The sequence below is a fragment of the Oryzias latipes genome, chromosome 6, assembly GCF_053564925.1.
Source record: "Oryzias latipes strain Hd-rR chromosome 6, Olatipes_Hd-rR_3.1".
In the NCBI taxonomy this organism is placed as follows: domain Eukaryota; kingdom Metazoa; phylum Chordata; class Actinopteri; order Beloniformes; family Adrianichthyidae; genus Oryzias; species Oryzias latipes.
In genome coordinates, this window is record NC_136242.1 from 30,530,870 (window position 1) to 30,549,695 (window position 18,826).

The 18,826-nt window shown below is 39.8% G+C and overlaps 1 protein-coding gene across 1 annotated transcript; it reads left to right on the forward strand.

Annotated features, from left to right (window-relative positions):
• The first annotated feature begins 251 nt into the window (after positions 1-251).
• On the forward strand, positions 252-17,670 carry exoc3l1 (exocyst complex component 3-like 1). The gene is made up of 15 exons (XM_004070161.5): positions 252-538; positions 7,393-7,568; positions 7,641-7,860; positions 8,860-9,072; positions 9,258-9,457; positions 10,776-10,994; positions 11,066-11,136; positions 12,071-12,188; positions 12,324-12,449; positions 14,145-14,245; positions 14,363-14,473; positions 15,341-15,611; positions 15,698-15,853; positions 16,203-16,336; positions 16,481-17,670. Exons 1-15 carry the CDS (start codon positions 496-498, stop codon positions 16,665-16,667), a joined length of 2,346 nt encoding a protein of 781 aa, XP_004070209.2. The 5' UTR covers positions 252-495; the 3' UTR covers positions 16,668-17,670.
• The last annotated feature ends 1,156 nt before the right edge of the window (positions 17,671-18,826 follow it).

Here is an 18,826-nt window from a genome sequence, read left to right on the forward strand (position 1 = left end):
ATTTTTATTTATCGCACATTTTTTCAGTGCCTAACCTTTTTTGTCAGGTTAGTTTTTTTTAAGTTTCCATTTGTTTAATTTTCTGCAATGAAATGTGGATTTTTTTTCATTTTTATTCTTACACGTCTGAGGACTCTGACATTCAGACGCTTTTCTTATTTTCTGGCTGAGCTCCTGAAAGCAGCAGTTGCTCCCCCCCCCCCCGGCATTATTTTCTCCTCTTAGCTCCCTCCCTTTCCTGCCGGCCTCTCAACAGAGGATGTGTCTGGTGGAGGGAGTGTGTGCGGAGAAAAGAGGAAAGCCCTAGAATGGATATGAGCCTGCTCTCCTCCACCCTCTCTTCTCCTCCTTCCTCTTCCTCCTCTCCTCTGCCTTCCGTCTGGCGTTCCTCACCCTCCTGTGGCTGCTTTGTGCCGTGGGCACCCTCAGTGCTGGCCCTCGGGGGGGGGACAAGGAGTCTGGCTGGGTGGACAAGCGGCTGAAAACTAAACTTCAATGTCATCTGGAGATCAGAGGAATGGTGGTGACAAAAGTGAAGGTAAAGTGACTCCTTCTTGTGACGGACCACAGAGTTTGTGGTGGATCGGTGGGGATGTTTCCCTGAGTGCATTTCTGTCACTGAGGGATCAGGTTTGCAGTGATGCATGGGTTTGCAGCCTTTCACTGTGTATTGATTGCCTCAGAAGGATGAAGTTTGCTCTCTGAAGCTTCTATAAGTGCCGTCATCTGTTTTGATGAACCATTTTAATGCGACTCTTCATCTTCAGTCAGCTCTAATGTCTGTATAATGTGTCTTAAAGCTCAGAAAAACTCAAACTTATAGCTCAATAAAAAGTTGTGAGAAGTCGAACCTTTCAGGAATTTATATAACCTTTCATTGTACAGAAAATAAACCTTGATTTCAGCTAAATTGTACAAACATTATCAGTAAAATGTTTGTACAATAAGAAGAAGTGTGACTAAACTTTGCTTCCAATATAACTTTTGGAGTAACTTCTACCATGGAAATTCATCATGAAATGGGAAACTGCTAACTGAAGCGAATATTAACATGAAAATAACTTTAATTGCAGTTTTTAAACACATGAGGAAGAAATCTGAATTTGCTTTTTGTGTTTTTTTTCTAAAGCAATTGCAGTGCAATATAAAAAGGTCTGAAAGAGCTGCATTATTGATGACAACTGGTCCATGTTGCTGCAGCAAAAAACAGTAACTGATGGAGAGCTGAGAGGTTATTAGATCATCAATGAGTTGCAGTCATGGCTTTTTTTTCTGCACAAATTGCTGAGTCATAGTTTTTCTTAACCTCCTGTCTACCAGCAATGCAAACGTGTCCTCTGTAGAGGACATTTATAAACCTGAATATCTCCATACTACTGAATGGACTACGTTTGGTGTCTACAGAGGGAGGACTTTGGGGGCTTTTCGATGATAACAATGTGAACGGGTGGGGCTCTGGGAATTGTAGTTTTTGTGGGTTTAACCCTTGTGCTATCCTAGGCACTTTAACATTGGGAGTTGGGTCATCTAGACCCACTAGACAGTGCGCTGAACCTTTTTTCTTCAATGATTTGTGATCTTCACTGGTGTCCATGGATTACATGAAATCTTTCCACCTTTATCCACCTTTGTGATGGTAAGGAGAACACGTCACTGTAAGGGTGGGGTCATCTAAGATAGCACAAGGGTTACACATGTTTTTGTCCGGACACATTTTTTTTCTCTGGTAGTCAGGAAGTTAAACGTGAGAATTTTTGGCTTTTGGCATTTTTGAGTATTCAAAAGGTAAAAGATATTTAGTTTTCATTAATTTGTTAAAAAGGACACCTTTGCATCGGCCAATCAGAAACCCATATTAGCGATAAACTGTTTTACTCCACAAAGGGAGGGCAAAGGTGACACACTGAGGCGGGAGATTTCACTACTACACGTTATTGAAACATGTAAATCCAAACTCTAAGAAATGAAAATAAAGTAAAAGTTAAAGCTGCAAGCAGCATTGTATGACCTACAGACCCACCCTCATGGGCTGGGTGGCGGCAACACGCCGCTCACTCTCCTCTACTGCCCTCGCCACCCTGGTCAGAGCTGCATGTGACGAATTCCTGAAGAAAACACTCCTCAAAATACCTTTAGTGTTGGTTTTATCCTCATAGCCACCATTTCAGTTTTTGTTCACCTGGGGATGACGAACAGGTCAAGGCAATTTTTTGAAGGATTGGAAAAAGTAAACTTTTGGATTACCTTGGCAACGGAGGATTTTTGTTGTTGTTAACCACGCCCACATTCCTAATACATTCATATTGTATGTCATATTGTTTCAATTCATGTATTGCTTTTTCACAATAGTCTGGTTAAAAAATGTGCGAGCAACAGGGGAAACACCCCTTTTGCGAGCTCGCCATGCTAACGATGTTTAAAATCTACAAACTATTTTAATCAACTATTTTTTCCCCATGTAGCTTCCCAATAACCCTCAAGGAGGTAAGAGGTGATAGAATGGGGGAGTTAAAATTTGCAGAAGGTGATAAACGTCATTTTTATTTTTTCATTTTTTTCGAAAATTCAAGATGGCGCTGAAGTCAAAGGTCAATGAAACCTAACTTGTGGTTGCAGACTACAGCTAGTGCTGTATGTGTAAAATTTTATAAAGATCGGTCGGAGAAAATATTTTGGGAAAATTTGAAATCCGTCCAATTTCACACATTGACGAACAATGACCCCGCCAATGGCCATCCCATAATTCCTTTATAACGGGTACTAGGAGCCCGCAAATGTTGAAGATATTTTTAAGTTTGTGACAAGAGGGAAACTTATGCTCAAAGGTGCCGTAAAAAAGACGCTGAATCCATTATTGTCCCTGCAGTCCAGTCCTGCTGCGGACCACAAGGAAAAAGATTTATTTGATTATAAATGATCCAATCGGTTGGGGAGTTTTGTTTTTACCTAATAAAGTCAGATAATTTTCATTTAAGCTGGGAACATTTGCTTATTTTATTTCAGATTGGTCCATGTTGGGTTTCTGTGTCATATTTCTATGGTCGTGTTGCAGAGAAGATGCTGACTAACTCCTGGTTTCACCTCCCATTCATTATGGTTCTAATGGCGTTGGAGGACACCATCGGCGTGTCTCTGTGTCCTCTGAAGGGTTTTACTGTTGTTGCAGTGGCTGATTGCACGCCGCTCATCACTTTCCTGCGTGTGGAGTTCATTGTGCGCTGAGCTAGTGACGATGAAGCATCAGTTTTAGCTGGGAGACGGCAGAGCGTCCCATGACCTCCTCTGAGACAGAGCCTGGCCTGTTCCTGTAATTGAGACATTTAGATATCTGCACACACACCAGACTCATGATCCTAACTGAGCGGAATTTTCTACCCAAAATGCAATGCTGTCCTCCGAGCACTGACCTCTTCAGTGCTGACTCCTAACCTTCACAGAGTCGCCGATCTGCAGAAAAACCGTTAAGATCTGAAATGAAATCCTGCTTACCTGACCGATGAGAGGCCTCAGGCTTGCCCTGCTATAAAAGCAGAGTCTCCATTAAGGAGCAGAAAAGCTTTGACTCAGGCGTTGCAGCATATCCTATTCCCCAAACATCAATACAGCTGATGATGCTTCACGTGCGTGCCGTTTCCCTTTAGATCACGGGCTGGTGGACGCCTGGTGAAAGCTGGAGATCTATCTCATAATGCTAGCTTTTCATATTTCCTGTGAGTGAGAACAGGAAACATAATGTCACCGCGGATTTTGTCAGTCAGAGGAGGCTTCGACTTAAGCTGCTGGGCATGAAAAAGTAGTAATCAGGGGATTTTCAGTTAAAAAATGTGACATTAATTCCTAAAAATCATGGCTCGTTTTTTGTACAAATGTGTACATCTGGGGTGTCAAACTCATTTTGGTTCAGGGGAATGATTTTGGAAACCTTTAGTTTATTTGTTGTTACAGATTTATTTATTTTTATTATTTTTTAAATACACATAAACTCCAGTGACCAGATCTAGAGGGCCAGCTTGTTAATTTTTAGAATTTTATTAATTTTAATATTTTATTGTTTTATTACTTTTATTATTTAATTGATTTTACTGTCTTATTGTTTCTTTATCGTATCACATTGTTTGTGATTTTATTTGAATTTATGTATATAAACACTTTGGTTGCCTCTGCTTTTATAAGTGCTATAAAAATAATAAATTGATTGATTGATTGATTGATTGATTGATTGATTGATTGATTGATTGATTGATTGATTGATTGATTGATTGATTGATTGATTAAACATCAGGACTTTGTGGCCAAAGAGAACTGTTTTCTTTTACGCTTGACAAATAATATATGTTAGCGTCCTTAAGTTGGTACAATTATGAAATCCCAATATAAGTTTAAATATGTATATATGTTATGGAATAAAGTGATGAAATACGAATCAATGAATCAATTTATAGTCCAAAGATTTAACCAGATTGATCTGTCTGTGGAAAGTTGTTGACCAGCTCCACCTAAACCATGAAAAGATCCTTTCAAAATGAAATAAATCGACTATATCAGTATTGGAAAGTACTATTTGGATTGAGACATGGTCGGCTCATTTTATTATAACGTAAAAACGACCAATCGGAGCGGAAAACACATATGTGATGCAACAAAAAAAGATCAAGCATCATTCCCGTCCAGTGTGTGGAAACACTTTGAATTTAGCGAAGACATGTGACCATCCAGTGTGCTAGAATGTTCTAAGAATGTTTCCTTTGGATTTGATCTGGATAAACAACAGTTGGCTGGACTTTAGGAAACTAAAATGCGAATGGATTTGACATGAATTTTTGTTTACTTGTTTGTTTGTACGAATATTTAATTTACACTTCATTATCTTGCAAGAAATACAAGGAATCTGGAAAAGTTCCCCTGAGCTGTTCAGTACCAGGTTTTTATCTGAGTCACACTGGTTGAAGTTTTGGCTAAAGATGTCCTGGATCAAGTTTAGATCGGCGAATCAGATCATTAAAAATGAACCAAAGTGGACTATGAACCGTCAACCACAAATAATGTTATGAATCGAATCGTTGTTAAAATGAATCGTTACACCCGTAGAATAAAACACATGTTTTATGGACCACAATCCTCCAAGCTGGCTGGATAACGTTGGATCATAATTGGCCAGCTTTCCCTCCTCGGTCATGGGAACGGTTTCTCCCTGGATTCTGGAGGCAATTTCCTCCTAAAGACTCTTTAAGTGCTTCGAGTCAGTGAGAGCCAAGTTTGTGCAGCTATGATTGAAGAGCGGTTCCCACCAGAAGGTTGATAAGCTTTAAATGACCATCATCTGAAGAAAGCAGAAGCTTTTAAACGTGCGAGACATTCCTTCACGATTGACTCACAGTTTATCAGTAGCAGTCCACTGTGCTGTGTCAGTCTGAATCTGTACTTTGTTTTGGCCAGTGACGCATTTATTCAAATTCCCTATGATGGAGGGAGCGCTCTGGACAAAAAGGAGAAGCAGGAAGGACTTGGGAATGTGTTTCAGAATAAATGTATGTGACCTGCAATTTAAAAGCACTTAAAAAGTGATTAACTAGAGGAGAAAAATGCGATGAAGATTAGAAAGGATGCTGCTTCAACACATTTCCAAAAGAAAAACAAAGGGAAATTTTCTCACAAAATATACTTTAATTGAATCACTTTTTTTGCATGTAGCACAAAAAAAAATGTATATTAAAAAATAATCTTTTTGAGGGTTTTAAGTGCAAATATTCATGGATGTCTTCATCTTTTACTGCTAGTGGACGTGTTAGGTTTCTGTTTTTTTAGGAGTTTTTCCTCACCAAGAAGGAGGGTCTAAGCCTTATTCTCGCCACAGCTCAGCGTTCGCCATGTGCTAAACTACGTCTATGTTAAACTACTTAATCTGGCCTGCCAAACTGGAATAAATTGTATTGATAATCCTTGTTACTGTCTTATTTTTCCTGTAATAAATTGACCATTAGGTGCAGAAAGGTATTGTGCATCCATGTGGTGTTGAGAGAACTAGGTTGTCATATTGAGCTATATAAATAGAATAGAATTGAATTGAATTGAATAAACTGTTGGTCCAACTTTATTTTAAAATGCTGATAATCCATGATCCGTCATCAAGCTTGTTTTAGGAAAATCTTTAGGATATCAAATTGTTTAACATGGGCTCCAGTATAAGTCATAAAAAGGATTTCCTAAATGAAAAAGAATAATTTTTAAATGTGTCCTAATTTAAACCAAAAAAGCTTTAACAATGATTGATTATTTTCTATGTCAGTGGCCACAGAGGAGAGTATTTAACAACAATATTTACTTTTATCAAGAGAATTTCCTATTTTTCAGAGAAAATCTTGTTTGACACTGCTCTTTAAAGACCCACTCTTATGAAAAAACTGTTTTTTTAACATGGTTTAGAGGCATTTTTCTGATGATGGAGGACATACATAAGGAGAATTAAGCTTAAAAATGCATTTCTGAAGACTTCTTTACTCAAACCGTTGTGAGTCAAAAATGAGCTTATTTGGGACGTAGAAAATACGCTGAACGGACCATTGTACGGTTGGATCGCTCCAATATTCCTCGCCATTTTTGTTGCACCGCTATTGTTAGATTGAGGTTGTGAAGGGCTGTAAAATAGCAGAAGAGCGAGTCAATAGAGAGATCTCAGCAACAGGGAAGGGCAGTGGGGCGGGGTTGCTTCATGCAGTCTCACCTACAATTCAGAGGCCAATTTTTAAGTAACTCCTGCTGCTCTACAGAAACTATGTCCAAGAAAACGACACAGGTTTTTGGATTTTGTGCTAAATCATAAGTAAAAGGGAGAACTTGGAAAGTATCTCAGAAGATAATCGGAGTCAAACTGTAAGATTTAAATGATCTTTTATCAGAATGACAAATGAAAAAGAGTTTCCTGTATTTTTGATGGTTACAATCAAAAAAACACCTCATTTCAGAATTGGAACCAGGTTTTTGTAAGGTGAAAATGCTGCTTTTACAATTTAAAACGTGCTTCCATTTCAGATAAATGATTGAAATTGCAAGAACTCAAAGGAATTTTCTGACTTACAATTGCACAAAAAAACAAAAAAACAAATTCAAGAAATGGGCCAGACAGGGATTGTCCTTCCAATGAGGAATTATTGCATCTTTAGCATCTAACTTTATATGATTTAAGGTGGTTTTATATTCAGACAAATATGAAATTGTTCTAAAGTGTCAGAAAAGCTTAAAAATGCTCTTGAAAAAGTTTGAATCTGCCATAGAATTAAATTAAAAATGACATTTACTGTCATTTATCAAATCAAACTTTATGAGTCACGTATGTATGAGAAGCTGCTCAGAGATGCAGCAGCTTCTGCCTCATGTTCTGTGTGTTTCCGTCAGACATGGTGTCACAGGCTGCTGTGTGGCCAGAGGTGGAGAGGGCGGAGCTCCTGGCCCGCGGTGCCGCCCTGAAGTGGGCATCAGGTGTTTTCTGTCGGCCCGAACACCTGGAGCGCCTGAGCCAGTACAGGAAACGGGAGAGTCTGAGGACCTCCTCCATCCACACCAGACTGAAGGTGAGAACAAGGTGATCCACAGCTGCTTCAGTGACGGCCGGCTAACACTCCTCTGTGCTGATGTGTCTGCAGTCCATGGTTCAGTCCTACCTGGAGGGGGTGGGCTGGGGGCTGGAGCAGCTCCGGGAAGCCAGGACCGAGCTCAGGGATGTGTCGCAAACGCTGAAGAAAGCAGGTCTGGAGGCGGACGCCAACACGGAGGGGGTGAGGTCACTGGAGAGGCTCAGAGAGCTGTCTGTCAGCCGGCAGCAGCTCCTCGCCGCCGTCAGCAACCTGCCGAGGCTTTATGCAGGTGAGTCGGGGACGGGGATGCAGGAGAGGATGCAGCATCATCGTGATCACACATGAGAGGAAACTGCAGAAAAAAACATCTGGAAATTACAACATTTCTCTAACATGCCAGAAAGAAATAAAAAAAATGTTTTCATAAAATTTTGTTTTGGAGGTATAGCACAGTTTTCTTCCATTCCCATGATAGTTTTGCAAGATTTGGAAACATTCCATAAAACTAGAAGATCTTAATCTTAACCCAAACCTTAAATACATTTGATATATATATATGTATTTGTAGTGTCGTTTTCTTTGTTTTTATTGCTGAAAAATGGTTGAAAACCATCAATCAATCAAGATTAAATAATTATGATTTCTGCTGCTTTTGGTTTTCCTTTATTCTGAATCGATCTTTTTGTGTCCAAATCCCACAAACCGTAGAAGTTTTTATTAAGTTGATTTTGTGGATTCAACACTGCATTATTTGGAAGTTGGTCTTTGTTTTTTTCCACACACTTTTAAAAGAAAATGGTTAAATTTGAGATATTTTTCATTCAAATGTATAAAACACTCTGGCAGCTTTTCACAACAGAAATGCAATAAACATGGTTCCTGTTGGAGCCAAATTCACTGTTTCCATTTAATAGTTGGAAGCGACATAGTTTTTTAAAAGTGTGTTTGTGCAATTTCCATTTTTTGGAATAAAAAGTTGAATGAAGGCTCCAAACGGTGGTACAGAGGAAAACCACGCAGAGTGCCACTACAGTTCCCCTCGGGGTCTTAAAAGGTCTTAAAACCATTGAAATACCTTTGAAAGCCTCAAATCATTTAAAGAAAAAGCTGGAAAACCAATCGTTATGTACCAATGCCCACCGGCGGTTTAAAAACAAAAAAAAACAGTGCTGTTGTTGTTTTATTCCTCTTCTCTCACACTAGGTATGTTAGTAACGCTAACAGATCAGCAGAAATAAAAACACTTTGGGAATTCAGTGGAACTCCCCATCTTCTCCGTCTGTTGCAGTCCAGAGCCTGGTGCTGGAGACGGAGCGTCTGGTGGAGTCCCGGCGGCTGCTGGAGGCCCACGCCCGGCTGATGGATCTGGAGCACTGGCAGGACGACATCCTCTGGCAGCTCCACGGCGCTGACGGGGCGGCAGGAAGTGCTCTCAGTGCTGATGAACAGGAGCTGGTGGCCAAGTACTTCTCTGGAGTCCAGCAGCTGGTGGACGCCCTGGGTGAGGAGTTTGCTCCAAAATGTTGGGTCACATTATTGTTTTAGGTTCAGAAAACTGTCAGATTGTGATCAAATAGACCAAAAAGCTACAGAAAGGAGGATTCATCAGAGCAGAGGTCCACACACAACAGGGCAAACTTGGGACTTCGTTGTGGAAGTGATGCGTCCACATCTCCTCCCCTGCAGGACAGGAGATGTGGGCAGTGGTGAGCAGCGCCCTGGCTTTGGCTCGACAAAACCCCACACCGTTTGTGTCGGCCGTGCGGATAGTGGAGCGCGAGGAGGCCCTGGACCGCGCTCTGCTGGCACAGAGGGCAGACGTGGGTGGCAGCAGCAGGCCCCTCCCTCCTGGACGACCTCGATGCTGGAGAGCTCGCTTCTTCCAGGTCAGCACCACCTGATGGACGGTGCTGTGTTCCTGTTTTTACCAACTTTGTTTTCTCACTAATATGTTTATCCTCATTATGTTCCTGTTTTGTTTTGTATTCCTGATATGAGTGTGAATTTTACAGTTTTTATTTTTTTGTTGAGCCAAAGAAAAATGTCAGTTATCACTTAAAACAGACAAAAAAAAAGTTAAGGAATTAACCCTAAAGAATCCAAGAACTATTTTCTTCTGGGCTCTTAAAGTTGATTTGACTGTTTGCTTGTTCATTTTGGGTCGCAGCAATTAACCGTAGCCCAAAAGAAAAATGAAAAAAAGGGGGGGGGGGGGGTGATAAAATACATTTTATTGTTTTAATGGTTAAAAAAGCTGAGCCTATCATTTGACCTTGTGGGTTCTCCTGGGTTAAAAGGCTGCAGCAACCCCTCTAGTACAATCTCTTCGTCTTTGTTAATCATTTCCATATTTAAAAATTATCATTTTACTAAGACATTTCAGTTATAAATCTGTAAATTATGTCTGCTATTTGTTTTTCCAAGAAAATAATTGTAATTCTCATCTTCACCTGCAGGGCCCTTGCAGAAATTTTTGTTCAATCCATTCAGAAAAACATTGAAGAACAAGATAATACTTTATTTTAGATTAAGGAAATAGAAATAATCACATTTTTTTACATTTTTATTATTATTTTAAACATAAATACCATTTTGACCAACTCTTATTTTTTATTTTGCCTGTTTTACATGTTGCTTAAATCGGATTTCATTTACTCACAAAAACAGCCAACAACCAATTCATTTAGATTTAGTTTTAAAAATTGTAATAATTATTTTTGACAAAAGTAATAAAAACAACAGAAACAAAAATGTTTCCAACATATTCATTTCTAATTATTTATTTTTTGTTTAAGTTTAAATTAAAGTTTAAAATCTTTTCATTTAGTTTGGATCATATTTTTTTGTTCCATTTAGTCTAAATCTGCTAAAGTGTTCATAAGGGTTTTAAAGGTGGGCTCTCCTGAAGGGAGGCTGTTTCTCAGGTTCCAGGTAAATGTGCTACATTTCTTTTTTTTTTTCTTGTTCTGTCCAACAACTGAGCAAACAGATGAGCGCTGAAGGCCTTTTGCGTTGGACAGGTTTTTCTATTACAAAAAGAGGTTATGAATCTTCATATAACCAGGGTGTAGATTTGTATGAACCCCTTTTTTTTATTACAAATGTGCTACATTTCTAAATAAAGGTCATGAACTTTACATCCATTCTTGGACTAAACCATATCAGTTTCCATCACAGGTGTTTGACTACCTCCCACTCCTTCAGGTGCTGGAGGAGGCGGTGTCCGCTCGCTTTCGCAGTGTGTCCTACCTGCACACCCGCGGTCCGGGTCTGGCGGGACACCTCTCTGCTCTGCAGCATGCCGTCATGGCTGACCTGGCCACGGTACGCCACCTGCTGGAGCACTGCGTCCCCCCACACTACCAGCTGACAGCCGCCTACCTGAAGGCCACCCACCACTGTTTACACACTCACCTGGCCCAGGTGAGGGTCACAAACAGATTTCTAAATGAAAGGTGTTTGTTTTGTTGTTTGAAGTACTTTGTGCGGCTCAGGTCAGCAGCTGGGATCTTGAGAGCGGGGAGATCTTTGCTGTGCTGAACTGGGTGCTGCACGTCTACAACAGGTGAGACACCTGGAGGAGTGAAAGGAGGGAAACTCCAGAACTCCTCGATGTGGTTTTTTAAAGCAGGTCTGACTGTGAGGTCAAAAGAAAATCTTAGGATCAGTTTTGGTTTCTGACTTTTTATGAACTCAAACATAGCAGAGAAATGCAAACTGTTTTTTTTTGATCATCCATATGTTATAATTGTGAACGAATCCTGACACAATCCTTCTAGTGACATGGACTCACATTATGGGTGTTTGTTTTTTTGACACAATTAAATTATAAAATTCTATTATAAGGATTCCCTGCTTCCTTTTTTAAGTTGACACTTTCATGAGTTCTCTTCAGGTGATGTTTTGTTGAAAATTATTTTTAATTTGTTTTTGCTCAAACAAAACACAGAACAAAATAGTAGGAGCTTCATAATCTGCAACAGTTTAGGGGTTATTAAAAATGTAAAATCAAATGTGAAATTTTAGTAAAAAGATTTTCTTTTCCTTAATGCCTAATTATGAAGTCTGAGCTTTTTCCCATAAAAAGTTGGTTTTTGCCTTCTACAAGACCTTTAAAAATCAATTGAACTCACTAAGTGATAGCAGAAACTCTGCTTTTGAAATGCAGCCGTTTAACTTGTTTACAGTAACAGAATTGGTTGTAATTTTAGATTGAAAATCAATATTGTCTGGGGTAAATTGATAGCAGAAACTGTAATATGGTATTAAACTATAAAAGTGGAATTAAAAAGTTGCTTTTTACCATTATATCTGTTTAAATCTTGAATAAAACTGGACTTCCCTGGAAGTTGTTTTTCTTCAAGCAAAATAGCGCAGCTTAGTTTGAATCAAGTAACAGATGATTGAAACACAAACAGCTTCTGATGTGACAAAGAACTAACTTTGAAATATAAGCAGTGACTTCCTGGCTTTGAGCACAGATTGACCTGCTTTTGCAGCCCGGACATGATGGGTCACCCTGAGCTGGTGACGGAGGCTGAGAGGGCAGAGCTGGGACCCCTCATCTCCTCTGAGGGGCTGGAGCAGCTTCAGAGTAAATACGTGCAGAGTGTTCGGGTGAGATGACGTACAGAGAAAGCTTTACCAGTTTGAAGTTTATTTTTACCTCTAACCCCCATGGCTACATGCATCGCTTTGGAAGTTCACGGTGGTTCCGCACGGTCTCCTGAGAATGTGTTTGTCGCCGTGCAGAAGAGCGTTTCCGAGTGGATGCACAAAGCTTTGCAGGTGGAGCTGCAGGACTGGCAGAGAGATCAGGAGCCCGACACGGACCATGAAGGCTTTTACCTGACCAGCCTTCCCACCATCATCACACAGGTGGAGCTGCTGCACAACCACACCTGGACAAGTCTGCACAAATACACATGACAACAGCAGAAATGTGGCGTTTGTAAATGTCTGACTCATCCGTCTTTGTTTTAATGGTCAAACAGGATATTCTAGGTATAAAAGGTAAACTGTGTAAATTACATTTAATGCTCATGACAGTAAATGCTTTTATTTTAATGTAACCAACAGTGATTTTTAGCAGCAGATTAGTAACTTTCTAAAAGATTGTTGGACAACAGATTCATCAACAATTTCATTCCTGAACGTCTGAAAAGCTTAGATGAATCAGCAGAACCAACATAAGTGGTGAACATGCAGTGCATTGTGGGATACCCCTCACTGTTACAGAGAGCTTGATTAGAATGATGCAGGTGCAGAACCATTGACAAAGAAATTAATACAAACTGATGCTGCTATTAGCATTTTAAATCAGGAAAGGCCGTTCTCTGCATGTTCTAATGTGGTTCTGTCAGACAGCTGAGCTGGATTTTACCTGTAAAAAATCTACATATTTTTTTGGAAATCCAAAAAAAAGGGATTTATCTTCTTTTGAACCACACCTTGAGGTCATGTAGGGGTAGATGCTGATCTCTATTTAAATCTATTCTAAGGCAAACTGTGTGATCACATCAGGAACATTCACAGAGGATTCAGATGGATTGAGGTGTAATCAGAGCCACTACATACATGTTGCATGGAGGATAATTGGTCATACGTGATTATACGCGGAAAAAGTGAGAAAAGTTTAGGTCTTTCCGTGAAATTTTCACAGATTTATGACGAATGAACCACACTTTTAAGAAGAGACTCAAGACCCACCTTTTTAATTTCGCTTTTAGTTGATTTTTTAGATATTTATTCTATTAGTTTTAGTATAGTCTATTTTATGTATTTAATTTCATTTTAGGCATTTTATTCTCAATTTTATGCTTTCATAGACATTTTATAGACATCTTATCATGATTTTAGCCCTAGTGTTTCTTGTGGGGATCTTTTCTGCCTGGGCTTGCCGGCTTGGTCGGTGGTTGTTGCTGCAGTTGTTGCCCTTGCTGGGGCAGCTGGAGTTTAATTTTACTCCCTCACGGCTTAGAAGTGGACCCCCGTTGTTGTCCCAGTCTGGGTGGGCACTGTGGCAATGTTCCCATGGCCATGCTGGCTCCTGGTATGAGGAGATTCCCAAATACTGTTTCCTCACAGCAGAGCCAAGCCTAACATTTCTTTTAGAAGTTACATAGTCATTAATCATTGTACGTGGGGGTCATGGGTCATGTGTTTTAACGGAGGGGAGTGGGAAGGGTGAAGGGTGGGTTGGGTTTTTACTGTAATACTGTGTGTTTTTTGTTTTAAAAGTTAAAGCACTTCGAGCTGCGCAATGCATGAGAAGCGCTATTTTATAAATAAAGTTTGATTTGATTTGATAAAACCACAGAAGTACGGATAAACCACGCAAAGAACACGTAGGTCAAGATAAAACATGAACCGTTTGTGTCATTGTGCTGTTTGTATGTCATTTCTTAGTGATTTGTGCATCAATGACGTAATTTTAATGTTATGTGTGCGGCGTATACGCGATACAAAAGTTATATATCTGTGGTACATGCGTGAAAAGTCTGTTAGACATACATGGCACGTTTGTGGTAAACCACTAATTAGTGACACGGCCTTAAATCTGCTGATTTGTAGATGCTGGAGGAGAACGCCCGCGTGGCTCTCATGATTGGAGAATCCCTGCGAGATCAGACCATACAGATGGGGCTGTACGAGATAGAAAACCTCCTGAACAGGTGCAGGAATGAGGGCTTTGAACGCACCACCAACCGCCTGTAGTCTGGCTCTGAACTGGAGAACCAGACGTTGTTTTTTCATGGATGTTTGCGACTCTGATTTTTCTTGAACTTCAGGTTTCGGGAGGCTCTGGTGGAGTTTGGGAAGGAACATCGCAAGGATCCGAGCAACAACAAGTTCTATCTCCACTACCTGCTGGCCTCCATCAGTAACTGTGTTATTCTCAAGTAAGACTTAAAGAACCTGAAGACACCTTCACTGCCCATGAGAGGCTCTAAGAGGGAAGATGATGCAGCTGCAAATAAACCATTTTTTATGTTCCACTTTTTCTATTTATATGTTATAAACAAATGCATTGGAGTTAGTAGTTAGTGTTCATTTATTTTTCTATTTTTAGGCTTTATAATAAAAAATTCCCTTTTTTAAAACCGTTTATGATTCTCTTAATAAATATTACACTTTATTTTGTAATAAAGTTTTTCTAGAACAGATTTTAGTCTTTTTTTTTTAAATTCCCACTCCGACCATCTTTTAGATGGTCTTTTAATTATAATATTGCTGTTTTTAGCCTAAATAACAAACCGTAGTCGTTTTCTTGGACATGGTTTCTGCAGAGCGGCAGTAGTTCATCAGACATTTTGCCTTTAAATTGTGGGCAGTCCCACAGCGGTGCAGAGCGACCCCACCCACTTTCCCCTGTCCGTTTCTGAGAGCTCTGATTTGGGAGCTTTTATGTTTTTATTTATATATTTTTGTTTATACATATTTATATTTGTCCTGACATCGTCATAAGTGTCACAAGAACGTGTTAAAAACATCCAAAAGCACCATTTTCATCAGAGCAGGGAGCTTTTTTATATTCTAATTAACAACTTAATGTGTTTTAAATCAACGTTTTACCAAAACATGCCTTTCAGCTCTGAAACGAAAACTGTGTATAAATATTTTTTTCTAACACACACAGAAAAAGCAGAACTTTTTTTTTGTTTTTATTAAAAGAAAAATATGTTTTACAGTTTTTATTTTCCCCAAAAATGTGTTATAAGTGTTTTCCCTGTTTCCTGTAAAAGAAAAGTCATTTTTGTTTAAAACAGGAAGTCCACAGAGAGCCTGCAGCTGCAGCAGTCCTCTCAGTCAGCGGGACAGTTCTCCCGGACGCCCCCCAACCCTCTGGCAGCTCTGGACCGGGCGGTACGCAGGGCGTGCCGTTTAGTGATGGATCAGCTGCTGCTGGACCTTCAGCCCTTCCTCCCCGGCCTGCTGACCCGACCCTGGCTGGTCCAGGGAGACCCCACCCCCAAGCTGTGCAGCATCCTGGAGCATCACCTGGAGCTCCACGGCCGCGTCCGTCCGCCCTGCCGCCAGGTAACAAGTACTCTCAGCTGTCTGCAGGTGATCCACGTCTGCTCTGCGGATCCAAATCCCAGTTGATGCTGATTGAGTTCTTGCAGCGCCTGCAGGAGGAGGCCCAGTGGCTGATGGCGGTGGAGTACGTCCGAGCGTTGATGCAGAAGAGGTTTGTGTGTCGCAGCGGTGAAGACAGGAAGCAGCTGGCTCAGCAGATGCTCCAGGACAACCAGCTGCTCCGAGAAACCTTCCGTGGTCTGGTGAGGACCTTCTTGCTCCTTTTTTAATAATAAGGGATATTTTTTATTGATCTCTGACGGTTTGTTCTCTGCTGTGTTTGACATCAAAAATCTATAGGTTGATCCACAGCATTTCAGATTTCACGTCAGTTTAAAGTCTGATCAGCCTTTGATCTATTGTAAAAGCCTCCCCAGTGGTCTTTTAATGATGACTATGCCGTTTTAGACAAAATTATTAATTCAATTTAATTAAAAGCTCAAATATGTCCCCATTTTCAGAAAAATGCCACATCTGAAAAACACCCCAAAATCTCTCTGGAGTGGGTCTTTAATGAAACTCCTATTCATCAGTCAAACTTTTGTCTTTAAGGAGGAGGAGGGTCCTGTGCTTGAGGCGAACCCCCTGGCTTTGCTGCCTGTCCTGGCAGACTTCATCCGCCTCAAAGACCCCGGCATGCTCACCCTGGAGGTGTCCGGCCTGGCGTCCAAATACCCCGACATCAGGTAGTCCTCTTGTCCTGTTCAGCTCCTCCTGTGTAGTTCAGGGCAAAGGTCATCTCATCCTCAGAGGAAAGCGCTCGGTGTTTGCAGGTTCACTTCGGTTTAGATGCCGTCTCATCTTTTGTTTCGTTTTTCGGGGTTCCTCAGCGAGGAGCACGTGTCCGTACTGCTGGACATCCGCGGCGACGTCTCCAGGGACGTCAGAGCAGCTGTGATGGACCTTCTGGAGCAGAGCGCCCCCCCTCTTCCGGTGGGGTACCGACCCATTTTCATCGACATCCTGGTGCCGCCCTCCACCATGGTCTTCTGCCTGCCTACAGCCAGATGTGCATGAGTGCAGGGCAAAGGCGTCCCCTCTTCATTCCCAGACTCCTCCTCGCCTGTGGTGTGGCGCCTGCGGGTTTATAATTTATCCCGTTTCCCATGGATTTCATCTGGTGACCTGCTGGTTCAGGTCCAAACTTTATTTCCTGTTTTTTGTTGTCCTTATTTGTGTTTTCCTCTGTAACAGCCAATGATGAAATAAAGATTTTCTTTCTAAATGACTCCCTCCTATGAAGCAGTTTAACTGAAAGTATTATAATAAATAAACGCACAAAATTTGGTTGTTTGGGTTCCATACTTACTTACACATTGTGCATTAAGTTCTAATGTAAGTCATCTACAGTCTTGTATGTTTTTACAAAACCAGTCACATCAGGTAATTTTCAAGAGAAAACATGAATTCATTGTCAAATTAACTCAATTTTTCATAAAACTCCCTTTATTTATGAAATAGAAGTTTATTGAACTGCAGGAAACAGAATAATACAGAATAAGATCACGGACTGTCAAAACCATAAATGTTTCTGTTTTTTTGTACATAACTGTGGCTGCTAGATGTTTAAATTTCTTTACCTTTCATCTTTTTTTAAAACTGTTTTCTGTTTGTCATCATGAAGTCCTAGAACGCCATTTGAACTAGTTCTTTTGAGATGATTTTGAAATGTATTTATTCCATTTATGTGATTTTTTTTATTCCTCTTCGTGATAACCTCAACATTTTATGCTAGTAAAATTATTTTTATAAATTATTTATGATATTAATATATTTATGCTGTTTGCTTTTAATAAAACACTTTTTCCCTCTTGTACAGAAAAATATTGAAATTATGATAAATACAAATAATGTACATTTTGTCTACTTTTTTTCTTTACTTTTTTTTCTACTGGTAAAAACGGAACCATCATTTATTATGTTTTAATGAATTCAAATAATGGTATTTTCATCTATTGGGGAAAACGTTATTACCTTTGAATTTTGTTGGTCCAGCATTATTAAACACCTAAACAACGAAGGAGTCTGTACATTTCTGCTCATGTAAAATCATGTTTTTGCTCAATTAAACACAAAACCTTAAGGTTTTTTTTTTTCTTTAACTCTGTATTTTTGTTTTATCATCGCAACACAAAACAAACATAACAACTCCCTGAAACAAGTTTGACCTTGAGTCCACATTCAGTATGGTGTAAACCAGGTAAAACATAAAAATTACAATTAAAAAAAACATTGATGCAAGATGTGACAAACAGTTCAGTTAAACATATATTCATACAACCACAATCAAAGGTACAAGGAACAGTCACAACCCCAAATAGATTTTAACTGCGTGCCAGCGACTTTCAAAGATATCTGATTTTAGTTGTAGCAATGCTGTCATTTTTTCCATCAAATAAACGTGTTTGATTCTTTGTTTCCATTCAGTTACAGAAGGTGATGTTACATTTTTCCAATTACCTGTTATGGTTTTATTTGCGACCAGTAATAAAATGCGCATTATATATTTTTGATCAGCATCAAAGTCTTTTGGAAATACACCAAGCGGATACGACAGAGTACTTAAAGGAATGTCATGATTTACAATAGTTTCAATCTCCCTCTTAATATCTTTCCAAAATTCACAGATAGCTGGGCAATCAAAGAAAATATGTGTATGATCACCAATTTTTCCACATTGCCTCCAACATAAGGCTGTGGATGAGCCCTTGGCAAAATTAGAAATCAACAGGGGTGAGTGAAAAAAACGCATTTTGATTTTCCAGTCAAACTCTTTCCATAGTTGGCTATTAATTCCTACATGGCTGTCCTCACACAGTTTATCCCATTGTTCATCTTCTATTATGCAGTTAGATTCCAATTCCCATTTTTCTTTGATATTATATGTATGCTGTCCGGTGGCAGTTGAGAGTCTCTTATACAAAATGGAAACATGTTTTTGCGTCGGAAAGTTTTTTTCTGCGATTTTAGTAAAATACTTTTCTATGCAGTTTGGGGTTTTATTGATTCTGTCTCGCTCCTTGTTTCTTCATGACGTAATGCCTGATTTGTAGATATTTATAAAAATCATTCAGTAGAAGACCAAATTGTCTTTGAAGCTGTGAAAAGGACTTAAGTTCGGTTCCATCGAACAACTGGTTAAGAGTTATAAGGCCTTTAGTGGCCCATGTCTTAAA

Bases quoted from the DNA above. Each gene is read 5' to 3' on its own strand.
- exoc3l1 (XM_004070161.5), top strand. From the start codon at position 496: ATGTCATCTGGAGATCAGAGGAATGGTGGTGACAAAAGTGAAG. The intron at 10,995-11,065 runs GTGAGGGTCACA...TGTGCGGCTCAG, and splicing joins TACACACTCACCTGGCCCAG to GTCAGCAGCTGGGATCTTGA. The intron at 14,474-15,340 runs GTAAGACTTAAA...TGTTTAAAACAG, and splicing joins AGTAACTGTGTTATTCTCAA to GAAGTCCACAGAGAGCCTGC.